Below are 13,224 nucleotides of genomic sequence, written 5' to 3' on the forward strand. Positions count from 1 at the left end.
TGACTCAGGCCGATGGATGTGATGGATCATTAAGGGGTCTTACTCTGACAAACTGTACTGAGTCTAGCTGAGACAGAGTTACCTTTCTTCACAGCAGCCTGTATGGTGCCATGCTTTGGATCTATGACTAACAGTGTTGACAACACACCAACATTTTGGCTATTGCTGACCAGTGCTTGCACAGCATCAAGACTTCTTTTTTCCCACTCTGGCCCCACAATAGGTAGGCTGGGGTGGGGAGTGAAGAACTGCAGCCTGTGGGAAGGACTCATGTTGGAGGAGTTGGTGGAGGAGCCCTCCCCCTGAGGAGGAAAGAGCAGCAGTAGCAATGTGTAATGAACTGACCACAACCCCCATTCCCTGTCCCCCTGCGTTGCTTGAGGCGAGGAGGTACAGAAAATTGGGAGTTTTCAACTCCCAATGTCAACAAAAAAGTTGAGCCCTGGAAGAAGGGAGAGGGGGAGAAGGTGTTTTAAGATTTGGTTTTATTTCTCATTATCCTCCTCTGATATCGATTGTTAATAAATTAAACTAATTTCCCCAAGTTGCATCTGTTTTGTCCATGGCAGTAATTGCTGAGTGATCTCTCCCTGTCCTTATCTCAACCCATGAGCTTCTCGTTATATTTTCTCCGCCCTGTCCAGCTGAGGAGGGCTGTGATAGAGCGGCTTTGATGGGCACTTGGCATCTAACCCAGGTAAACCCACCACACTCCTCCAACATGCCATAATTATTGAATTGTCCACCAAATCCATTCTCTATTATGCAGTTAGTCAACTTCCACAGCAGAGTCCTCAGACTTACTGCTAGGTAGTCACCATGATCTCCTTTAGGATCCTTGGTGTCATCTTACCTACTTTCATGGCTCGTGATATTAAAACGTTCTGGCATGACATAGGTAGTTGTTCAGTCACTGAGTTCCTTTAAACTCACTGGTAAGTACCATCTGACCACAGAGACTCACTGATATTTGAATATTTTTTTCCTCTCTCTTTATTGAACAACGTAATTTGTAGTACTTGAGCTTGAGACAGGTCATGCTGTGTGCAAAGATTTGACAGAGGACCCCCACTCAAATTATGTAATTTCCTCAGTATTGCGAGTATTGCCCTAAGTGTCCTTCTCTTCCTGGCAAGCTGCTCACTTCTGCTGTTTGATGTTTCTTTCACCTTTGAAAAGTTATTCATCAAACTATTCTGATGTTGATTTATTAGTTTTTCGCTTTTGTGTTTGAACACAGCTTCACGTTTTTGCAAGACACCTTTCCTCTTCTTTTTGTGACATTTCTCATGACAGTTTTCTTTTAGCTTTTTCAAAGAGAGCTTTAAAAAAAGACACACATTTGCAGTAAGCTTGTGTCTTTAAATAGTCATTACTGAAGCTAGACCTAAACATAACATCTTTTTTTCTTTCACATCACTGTTGGATTATAAAAATGGCATTTTATTTTTATCACTGCACTATCATCATCCATTCCCAGTGTAACTCCCTTTCACAGAAGCTGGTCATAATGCAGGATGCAGATAAGGTTAAGTCTGCCTTGAAGGATAAATTTTGTTGAGGAGAACTGTGACTTCATTATTTGTACAGATCTGGGTTCCCAGTACAAGAATTACATGGATATACTGGAGTGAGCCCAGCGAACGTGCCTCTAAGGGCCACTAAGATGATTAAGGAGCTGGAACATCTGACATGAGGAGATGCTGAGGCAGCTGGGATAGTTTAGCCCCAAGAAGGAAAGGTTCAGTGGGGATCGTACCAAAGTGTATAAATAGCTGTAAACAAGATGTAAACAAGATGTATCCAAACTCTTCTCAACAGTATCCAGTGACAGGATAAGAGGCAGTGGGCACAAATTAAAATAAAGGAAATTCCACTTAAACAGGAAAAAAATTTTTACTCTGAGGGTAATAAAATACTGGAGCAGGTTGCCCAGAAAGGTTGTGGAGTCTCCATCCTTAGGGATATTCAAAACCTGCTTAGACATGGCAATGAGCAATCTGCAGTGAGTGACCCTGCTTTGAGCAGGGGGGTGGAACTAGACACCTCCATAGATCTCTTCCAGCCTCAGCTATTCCATGACTCTGATTCTATTATTTTCCTTATTCATCCTCATAAAAAAAACTTTACTCCTTTTCCATGTCACTTCATTCCCCTACTCCCTCCTGAATTCTCTCCCCAGCCCAATGGTAGGCACACAGAAAATCATGTGGTACCTGTGAAAAGAAAAAGGAGGAAAGAAACTGCCTTAACTTGGATGCAGCAGCCCTCCTCTCCCCCTCCACCATTGCTGTGGTCATTGCCACCAAGAAGGCATCAGAAGGAGGCACAGGTAGGGACTTACTGAGGGAGTTGGTAGAAAAGGTAAGAGACCTCTTCAGAAATTCAGTCTGCAGCAACACGTACAACCCAGCCATCTGCGATGATCATGTCAACCAGCTTTGAGAACATGGATCTGACACCACCAGAGCTAGGGCCAAGTACTTGCAACCGCACCTGCAACCAGCATATTCTCAGCTGTGGGCACATCATTCACAATCCCATTACTTTCCTGCACACTGGTCCTGGAGCTGAACCTGCTAAGGGAAGACCTACTAATAGAAAGGCATAGACCAATGTCCACCTCTTCAAGGAGACCCTAAACATGCCCTTGCTTTCTCCAGTGTCAACCCACTGGCTGCTGAGGAGGACTCCATTATGGCAGCCAGGGGCTGGGTTGTCATTTTCCAAGATAAATTAACCCCTTTTTCTTCCTCCTCCTCCTGCTTTTCTTCCTCCTCTTTCTTTCTTCTCGAACATGTTCCTCACATGAAATGGTGAACCTTGTGTTTGCCACATGCCTATCTGCATTAGACATTACCATTGGATTCTACCTTGAGGGTGCTATCACCTTTGGAGCAATGGAGGGAGGGGAGAAATACATCCAAAATAGACCCACCCAAGGTCAGACCAAGGACATCCATCTTACTCTCCCTTAGGTGCAGCTGCTGATGAATCCAGCCCCGTCTCCAAATTCCCTGCCCTTTTGTATGCAGTGGCAGTGCAGTATTTCAGTTACAGCATTGCTGAGGTCCCATGAAGCCTTCTGGTGTTACCACTCTTCCTCCTTTGGAAGTGCCATCTGGTGCCTATCATCTGTGTCAAGGGGCAAAGAGGTCTGGCAAACAGGCAGTGCTGAACTAGGTGACACAGGAGTGCCTCAGCTTGAAGGCCGTAAGGTGCCAAGGAGCTGACTCCTCAGCCATGCTGATGTCAGGAGATGAGCTGCTTTGCCCCCTGGAAGAGATTAATTGTTTTCAAAAGAAAGTAGGCCAGTTCTTAATGAACAGTGGTATGCTGACCTCATTCCCTAGTCTGTAAAGGCTTCACATGAGGAAGGGAAGGTACACATTGCCCTGTCTCAGCAGGCCCACAACTTCTACACCTCTGTACCTGCCATCGGTGAGAATTACTTGTTGCATGGCACCACCACTACCAGGGACAGGACTGTCTCTGGCCACAGGGCCACTAACGTCTGCTTTCACCTAGTGACACAACCAAAAAAAAACCCTTCTCCATGCTGGGAGCTGTTGGAGCTTTCCTTGCAAAGGTTTTTGGAAATTCAAGTAGGATATATCAAACAGATCATCAAAATTTTCACATCTTCCCAACCTTTCACAGAACTCAAAGAGTCTTCTAAGGCAGGGCTCCCTTTTACGGGAGCAGTGTTGACTAAGCCACATGTATTTCTCCCAGCATCTACTAATCCTATCTTCTGTTATTTCTACTAATTTACCTGGAGTAAACATCAGGCTTAGAGACCTACAGTTCCCCAGAACTCCACTGCAATGCCTTTTACAATCTGGAATCAAATTCGCTACCATGAAGTCTTCAGATACCAAGAAAAGTTTATAGTAGGAGGTTACACACTACCATAAGCGATTTGGCATCTTCATTCATGAGTTTGATGAGAAACCCAGGACCAGCCAGTTGGTTATTTTTACAGTTTACTCTCTTCATCTCCACCATAAGCTCTTCCACAGTTGCTCTTATTTCAGACCGCGCTAGTTCTCTGCCTCACAGAGGCCCCAGCCGTGCCTTCGCCGCCCCAGCCCGGGCCCAGCTTCCTCACCCGGCGGCGCCGGAGGCGGGAAGGAGCTCCGGAGCTGGACAGCGGCCTCCCGCCCCGCCCCGCCCCACCTCGGCCACCGCCCCTCCGCGGCCACGTTGGGGCCCGGCGGCGCGGGGAGGCAGCGGCAGGAGGGTAACTTTGCAAGGGCGTTTTCTTAATTTTTTTTTTTTTAAATAGCACGTGGGTGGTTATTTTTTTCCCCAAGCAGCAGCTCCCTGTTGTCCGGCGGTGGCGCGGAGCTCAGCGTAGCGGTGCGGGAGAGGGGAGTGACGGGCCGCCCCAGGTGGCGGCGTGCTCCGTCTCCACAACATGGCGGGCGCGGAGCCCTTCGCGGCTGTGCTGGCCGCGCTGCGCGGGTGCTACGCCGAGGCCTCCTCGCTGGAGACCTTCATCCGGCGGCTGCGAGATAGCGGCGCCGGGGAGGCCGAGGTGCTGCGGCGCGACGACGCCCCCTGCTACCGGACCTTCGTGGGGCAGTGCCTGGTGTGCGTCCCCCGCGGGGCCCGCGCCATCCCCCGGCCCTTCACCTTCCAGCAGGTAGGAGGCAGGGCGCCAGCGATGGCCGGCTCGCACCTGCGTCAGGCCCGGGGCGAGGAGCGAGGTCCCGTTTCCCCCCCGCCGCGGGGCTGCCCCGGCGGCTAGCGCGAGCGGCAGCGGCCGCCGGCGGCCCTGGGCGGCCGCGGAGGCGGCGCCGTGTCCCGCCGACCGCGCTGGCGCGCGCTTCCTCTCCGCTACGCGTGCGCGGGCTGCGGCTCTTTGCCCCTCGTGGCTGCCGCCGGCCGGGCCTCGCCTGCCCCCTCCAGCCTCCTCGGCTGCCGGCTCCGGCGAGCGGTGGGGGGGTCATCGCACCCCCCGCCCTCCCTTTCTCTTCTGGGGGGTGGGCGAGCAACGCCTTGGTGCCCGCGGGTGGGTGGTGGGTAACGCGGAAGGTCTGCGGGCCAGGGGCCCCCGGCTCGCCTCCTGCCCTGTGGGGCCGGAGTGAACGAGCGAATGTGGCCGGGGAGCAACTGGAAATGGAAAGTGCCGCTTTCCCACCCTGGAAGGGTAGAGAAGAGGGGGGAAAGCTGCTTGCGGGTGGGCGTTTAAGTAGAAGGAACGTTTCAGAGAGGAAGAACTGCGTTTCTCGCAAAGCTGCACCGCCGTAGGAAACCTTTCAAGCTTGTTGAGCGGGTTTAGCGCGGTGAACTCTGTCGTTCGGTTGAACTTTTCTTCAGGAGGAGAAGGAAGGCCTCCTTCGTGAGGAAATGGAGGCCTCAAGAAAATCGGTGTTGGTTCCCTGGAGCTTAGAGCCTGCGTGAGCATGTGTCTGTGGGTGGAGTGACCTGAAGGCCTTGGAGTCCGGGTTGCTGAGGGAGCCGAGGGGAGTAGTGTAAGGTGTTTCCTGGGCATGAAAACCAGGATCAAAAGGGCCGATGTTGAAAAGACTTCCTTAAAGCCGTAGGCGCATATTGCTGCATGTAAACATCTTGTGGTATGCTTGAAAACCTTTCTTTTTTGGTATGGCACATCATTAATACTGCTTTGAAAGGGTTTGATCTAAAGCAGATGTCTAGGACAGTCTATCTATCTTGCGTGTCTTTATTTAAAGCGTGTGTTGTGGTTTATAGAAGAGTTGGTGGTAAATGCTCATTTTCTTTTTTTCTCTCTTCAGTTATCAAGTCAGAGTGAAGTCATCACGAGAGTCGTTCAGAGACTGTGTGAAAAAAGAAAGAAGAATGTCCTTGCATATGGATACTCCTTACTGGACGAAAACAGTTCTCATTTCCAAATCATGCCATCTTCAAATATATACAGCTACCTACCCAATACTGCAACAGAAACTATTCGTATCAGTGGCCTCTGGGAAACACTGCTGAGCAGGATAGGGGATGATGTGATGATGTATTTATTGGAACACTGTGCAATCTTTATGCTGGTTCCCCCTAGTAATTGTTACCAAGTTTGTGGGCAACCAGTTTATGAACTTATTTCACCTCATGTAGAGTCATCCCCAGTGTTTGTTAAACAAAGGTTTTCAAAGCATAAACGTAGTAGCTTGCTTGATTATATACAAAAAAGGCTTATATTTCATAGACAGTATCTTTCAAAGTCGCATTGGTGGAAGTGCAGACAAAGACTTGAAGCTACTGTCTCCAGCATGGGAAATAAAAATAACAAGATACAAAGCTTAATGTCCAGTTACCAGTATTCTGCAAAAGCTGTTTCTAAAGCAAGCAAACGGATCAGAATGGTTACTGAACATCTGGAAAAACAGAGTACCTCCAGTTTATATTTGTCAGCTACGGCACCATCTTTAAAAAGAAAGCTTGATAGGGAACAACTTGAAATTCCAGCTAAGAGAGAAAAAGTAGAGGAGAAAGAGAGAGAGGAAAAAGCTTGTAATCTCCCTTCTGATGTAAACCAAAGTAGTTCCAAGAGATACGGGACTGGGTGTATAGCATCACATTCTGTAAGTCTCATTAAAAAAAAGCACATTTATCAAAGAAGTAACAGTGATATGTCTGGTCCTTCTTTAGTTCACACATCTCATGATGGGAAGAAGCTTGTGGCAGGTGAAAGCTCTTTTCTGCGAGGAGTTCAGAGTAACAAACCTTTAAAGTCCAGCACTGAAATGCAAGCAGAATCCCATAGGAAAGGAGTAGAGATGCATATGTATAAATCTCAATTGGATTCTGTACAAATCAAAACCATGGAGGGTATTTCTTCAAAATGCAGAAGGCAGGAAAGTCCCCTAGCTCATTTGGCAAAGAAGTTACCAAATACGCTCTTGCGTTCTGCAGTGTACATTGACAGGAAGTTTCTTCTGTATTCTCGTAGGAGTTTCCAAGAATGTTTTCCTAAATCGTTTTTACTGAACCGCTTGCAGGGCTGTCGGGCAGGTGGAAGACGGCTTATAGAAACTATATTCTTAAGCCGAAGTCTGTTGGAGCAAAAGCACAACCAAAGTCTGCCACATCACAACTGGAGAAAGAAGAGGTTGCCCAAACGCTACTGGCAAATGAGACATACATTTCAGAAACTGTTAAAGAACCATGGAAAGTGCCCTTACTTAGTTCTCTTGAAAAAAAATTGCCCTGTCTGGATACCTGAAACCAGTGTGAGAAAAAGTGAGCTGCCTTGTCAGGCAGCCTTGCCTGGGGAAGCAGAGGTTCACGACCAAGCAGAACAATTTGGGAAAGAGCCTATTAAGTGTGTGACAAGCAGCAGATGTGAATCTGGTCATGCTGATGTGCCAGACAGCTTAGACACTCCTCTTGCAAAATCTGTGCGTGGGGAGTCGCAGAGTGAGGAGCAAAACCTGGGAGAGGTGTGTGATTCAGCCCTCGGGGAGCTCCTCAAGCAGCACAGCAGCCACTGGCAGGTGTACATCTTTGTGAGGGAGTGCCTGGAGCGGGTCATCCCCGCTGAGCTTTGGGGTTCAAACCATAACAAGTGCCGGTTCTTAAAAAATGTGAAAGCATTCATTTCCATGGGGAAGTTTGCTAAGCTTTCATTGCAGGAGTTGATGTGGAAGATGAGAGTGAATGACTGCATGTGGCTTCGTCTAGTCAAAGGTACATCTTATATTAAAGAACTAAGTGGCGGGGGTGTTGGATGATTGGTGTTCACGTTTAAGGTGGGAAGGGGAGGGTACTGAATCTGGGTTCAGAGTTGTTTGGGTTCATTCGTAATAACTATAGCTGAGAGAGCAAACCTAGCCGTGTTTGTAATTGATGGTGGAAGAACACTTAAGCCAGTCTTCCTTCCAAAATTTAAGTTTTCATTGTTTTCATTCACGCTTTTTGTATTTAATAGGATGACATTTTCATAAACGTGCCTTCAGAACCTGGGCCTTTCAACAAAACTCCCTTCCACCCCTACCCTCCAAATGGCAGTAATTCTGAAAGTTTGTTGAAGTATGCCCTAAGCACGTGAGGAACAAATGCAGTCTGCCGGCTGGTTACCATAAGCCTTCAGAAAGAACTAAAGGCAGATCAAGGTGCTTGTAATGGCATGTGTTCCTCTGCTATGGGAGCAAACCTTCATCCCACACAGCGTGATGTGTCATCCCCCCTGCATCAACCCTGTGAGAAAGACATGAGTATGGGAGCCATGCAATACAGGGGTTGCCCACCATCTGTCACCTCTCTAGAGCCCTTCTCTAGGAACACAAGACCCTTACTGAGCACTAGTTTAGGCTGGGCAGTTGGTGGTGCAGAGGTCACCAGATGGAGTGGTCCCTGGCTGAAAGCTGTCATGAGGGCATCAGCTAATCGTTCCAATTTCTATATGAATCCCTTCTGTTTAGTCCTCTTTTCCTATGATGACAGGTAAATCTTGCTTCTTCTCCAGGTGCTATCCTAGGACTTAAATCTAGGCTGAAACTGTGGTTCTGTGGTCGATTGCTGTAGGATCTAATACATATTGCCATTTTTCTGTGCTTTGTTCTCCATCTGTACAATGTGGATTGCACTTCCTTAACTGGTATGTTTGAAGTATTTGTTCTTACCTGGTCATGTACTTGGATCCTACAGTACTGTGAGCTGAAAACGGTATTCCTTTTTAAAAGGTGGGATAAGGTTCTGAAATTACTACAGGTTCTTTGTAATGGAGGAGGAAAACAAAAAGTCCAATGTTTGAGAACTGATGTCAAAAAGAAGGGAGTTTACACTTCCGTAAGAAACTCTTAATTCTAGCAAATATATTGATTCTGTTTTCATAAACTGTGGCTCAAAACATGGCTTTCAAAATGCTGAGGAGTTAGATTATTTTAAAAAATATTTATTGTAAAATATACATTTGTTTCATAGTCATTTGGAACAACTTACCTTAAAAAGATGTAATACTCTCTTATTCTCTGGCCTTATTCCAGGAAAAGCAACACATAGGCTTGATTTTAATTTTCATGAAACTACACCCTTGTGCTTTAAGTTTAAACACACGTTTAATTGCTTTGCTGCACTTCAGGTGTTTTTTTTTCTTTTCTCCAAAAGTAGTAGTAGTGGTTTCTTCTCAGTTCCCTGAATTGTAGTCATCTTTTACACATGTTGTCAAGAACTTAGAAAACAAATGATCTAGTTCCAGCACAGCTACTTAACAACATCCTGATTTAATTTGTGTATTGCAACTGCATATTGCAACTCTTCAGTTAGAGAATTTCCTAACAATCACTGGATTTTTTCATTGATGTTACATGGCTTCTGTTGAAGTGAACAGTGTTTCATCTCTTTATGGTAGTCTTTCCTTAGGGCCTGTAAATACGTGAAAATGTCTCTGCCCTGAAGCTCACAAAAACCCAAAGGGTAGAGAACTGGAAACTTACTTCCATTTTATAAGTTTTAGTTTTAAGCCTCGGCTCTGTTGTGTCAGAATTAAGCTATTTTTAACACATTTGTGCCGTAATCATGATTTGTGCTATGCAGCTAAACTAATATTTCCGTATAATTTCTTCAAATTATCCTCTTGTATTTTGCTAAATTCTACTCTTTAATTAGAAAAAGTACTGTTGGAAGTTGGCAAAAATTCAGTATTGTAGCACAGGGTTTTATTCCCTACTTACCCATATTTAGACATCATTGTGAATCTATGGCCTTAAATTTGACAGTAGCTAGGAATGTTCTGGGTTCATAATTTTTGTGCCATCTAAATAGTACAAGTGCTGATGGACTTAGTCAGGGTGATTGTTTTTTCTTTTTTTTTGACTGCAGCAATTAGTTTTATATAGGATGTCTGTAATAAAGCCTAACCCTGAAATTAACTTTCATGTAATTGGGAAATCTGAATATCATTCTCATCCCCCAAGTCAGCCCTGTTTAATTCTGTTATTTTTACAGTAGATGTAAGTATTTTCATTCTTTTGCGTTTTTTGTTTTTCTTTTTAAGTTTTATACTGTAGTAGGCTTACCTCCATTCTATCTTTCCCTTCACAATATTCTTGCCATTGGCTATTAAAGATCTTGCACAAGCAATGTTGGCGGAAGCAAGTAAGTCTTTGGGCTACTAATGGCATTATTTGTATCCTGTATGTCAATTTGTCACTGCAAATCAGTTTCTGTGTTTGTACTTTCAAGCTTGGGTTGGTCACATTATTTAATGCCAGTGAAAATTTGGAGTGGCACCCGTGCAATTGTTTGTATTTGCTTTCTTTTCTTTTCATTAACCTCAAGCTAAGGAAAGAGTGTTATGTGTGTTTTTTTGTATGTTCTGTTTCTTCACTAATACAAATAGTTGATATTTACTATAACTACCTTTGAATTGTTTATTGAAGGTGATCACTTTGTTCCTGCCTATGAACATTGTCTCCGTGAAGAACTTTTGGCTAAATTCCTATACTGGCTGATGGATACCTATGTTGTTGAGTTGCTCAGATCATTTTTCTATATCACCGAGACCATGTTCCAGAAAAACATGCTATTCTACTACCGAAAGTTTATTTGGGGCAAGTTACAGAACATTGGAATTAGGTAACATTGGAAAACTAATCAAACTTAATGGAATATGTGGAAATCTCATGTTTTGTAGTGTAAAGTTTTAATTCTGCTTTTATTTATTGCCCATTTATCCTCCTTATATTTGCTTGATTTCCAAAAAGGTGATTCAGCCTGTGATTGTAGTATGCACACCTTGTAAATTCAGAAATATATTGTGTGAGAAAACTGATTCATATTTAGAATTCTTTGGTAGGAGAAGAGTAACCTTTGCAATAATAAAATACATTATGAAGAGGACTTTGTTTTGATAAGTCAATTTTTTACACCTTTTAATAATGAGTAAAGCATAGTGATGGAATCCCAAAGTAACCTTGGGAAAGTTAATTTTAAAAATACTCAATTTACTTCAGCTGCTCTAAAAAAAAACAAAAAAAAAACAAACCCCAAAAAAACAAAAGAACAACCCCACGAAAACCCCACACACCTCTACTGAAATGCTATAATACTCTGTTCATAAATTCAGACAGTAGCCTTATGGGATTTTTTTTGTTGGTTTTGTTCAAGGTTGGGGGATTTAAAAGCTGCAGCTGCTTTTTTAGTGTAGCTGTGGAATTCCATGCTGCTTTTTTGGTCTTAAAGTTAGGGCATTACTTAAGATCAATTTTTAAGCAATTAAGTGAGAAAATAGGAAAGATCTGAAGGCAATTTTAATTGAAAATGTTGTGCACACATCTCCGTAGTTCACATCGTCTGGGTTTTCATTATAAATTGTTGGTGTCTGAGAGAGCTTCGGGACTGTGCAAAATGAGCATACTTGATGTCTTGTGTTTTAACAGTCGTTTTATATAGCGAATGTTTTGCTTTCACAGTGGTCTGTTGGTCTACAATGTTATATGTGTGATTTTTTTTCTTTTCCCTCCTGCCCCACCACTCCCTGATTTCAACATTGGTATCTCCAGTGCAGCTCTTCTGCATATATGTTTGAACTTAATGGGGCCTCAATTTAGTTTGCAGTTGTAGCACACAGTATGCAATTTAAATAGTAGTAGTAAGATATGATTTTCAGTCCCACATATTCTGTTTGTCTTGTCTTCAAACTAACAGCCTCAGTGTTGCAGTTAGTGTTTTATGTAGTTTTAATGTACTTCAAAGGCTACTCTTTGGCATAAAGTATCATTAAGAACTAACTTGTACATATTAGATATAATGCTGGTTTTAGTGGGGTATGTGATTAAAAGAAAACAAATATTTTTTGGTTTAGCCCTTTTGTCCCCATCCTGTTTCCCAGAAAAAGTCAACATGTAAGGACAAGGTGCTCTGAAACCAAAAGACCCTAAGCTGGGCTGATCCTGTTTCTTCTGATGTCCTTCCCACTGTGCAGGAAACCCCTTCTGACCTTTGGCTCAGGAAGTCTCTGAACTGCAGATTACTGGAAGCTGGGGAAGCATCCCAAGGAAGTACTGCTGCGTGCTTGCCAAGGGCATGCTCTAAGGACAGGGTGTTTGGTGTTGGCTACAGGATACGTAGCTATATGGACTTTTAGTCTGACCCCAGCAGCTGCACTTCAGCTTCACTCAACAAGGCTAGGGCTTTCAGCACTCTGCTTTTTTGAGTGTGCTGTGCAGTGTGAGGTCTCCTGCTAATCTGGTTTACTGTGTTCATACGGGTGGCAAGCTGCCTGCTTCACATGAGAGGAGAGAAACTGGCATTTAGATATATTAGGAGACAACTGTTGAGGGCTTCCTGTGTTTCCTTGGCCATTTCAAGACTCTCCAGGCACTATGCCCTCTTACCCAGGCAGTGTTTTCAGTTACTGTTGGTGAATCAGTGCCAAAGGCTGTTGAGTTGCTTCCATCTTCCGGGGAGGAAGAGTGTCTGTTGGCCTCAGTTGTTGCCCTAATGGCTTTTCTATGGCTGTCCTGGTTCTTCCTCCTCTTCAGCTGGAGCTGGTTGTGGTGATTACTCTGAGGAATCTGGAGCTGGCTCACGGGAAGGTGTTCACAGTGAAGCAGAGCCACTGATGCATTTCCAGTTCTTTTGCTTTCTCCTTTGGGAGGAAGAGGATGGACTGAGTGGATCTGGACTTGACTCGTGATCTTGCCTTTGCACTGCATTGTCATTAGGGAGTAATTCCCCATCCTGAAGGGCTGTCTGTATGAGTAGATCTTCCTGTGCAGAATCCCAGTCAAGAGTATGGACCACAGTTCTGGGAGGGGACCTCAATCCGTATGTTTGTCTTGCTGTATGGGTGGAGGTTAGTGTGTGCTGGACTTTTTGCACATAGACAACTTCCTATTTATTTTTGAAGCTATACCAAACTTCACACCCCAAATTAAAATAGTACTTATTCTTTATTAAGAAAAAAATCAGTATTTAATGATACAACTGGTTCAAGTTATGTGGCCCACAGAATACAAAGTTATGTTTTAAAAAACCACCCTCCCTGCCCTTGCCACACAGAGTAGATGCTGAGGATTGGAAATGCTGCAGAAATTCTAAATCTTCCGCCATCAGATTGTGGCAGGATGTCAGAAGGCAGCAGCACCATCCACTCAACTTTCTCCAAGTTCCAGTGCGTAACAGTGCCGTGAGTGTACAAAAGAGAGTAGGGTGGTTCAGTGGCACTAGATTAGCACCTGTTTAAAATCATTAGGGCTGCTATATAAATGCCATGAAATAAACAATGAATGTTACTGCTGGCAA

The 13,224-nt window shown here is 44.5% G+C and overlaps 1 protein-coding gene across 1 annotated transcript in view; it reads left to right on the forward strand.

The window, feature by feature from the left end:
- Nucleotides 1–3,961: 3,961 nt before the first annotated feature.
- Nucleotides 3,962–13,224, forward strand: part of TERT (telomerase reverse transcriptase) — a gene marked incomplete at its 3' end in the record, with an annotated part of 33,571 nt that continues 24,308 nt past the window's right edge. The window contains exons 1-3 of the mRNA XM_081996644.1: nt 3,962–4,648; nt 5,763–7,665; nt 10,359–10,554. Coding sequence (XP_081852770.1) covers nt 4,421–4,648; nt 5,763–7,665; nt 10,359–10,554 — 2,327 coding nt within the window. The 5' untranslated portion in view covers nt 3,962–4,420. The remainder of the gene's footprint in view (nt 4,649–5,762; nt 7,666–10,358; nt 10,555–13,224) is intronic.

Source organism: Phaethon aethereus, assembly GCF_964289735.1.
Source record: "Phaethon aethereus genome assembly, chromosome: 2".
Classification (NCBI taxonomy): domain Eukaryota; kingdom Metazoa; phylum Chordata; class Aves; order Phaethontiformes; family Phaethontidae; genus Phaethon; species Phaethon aethereus.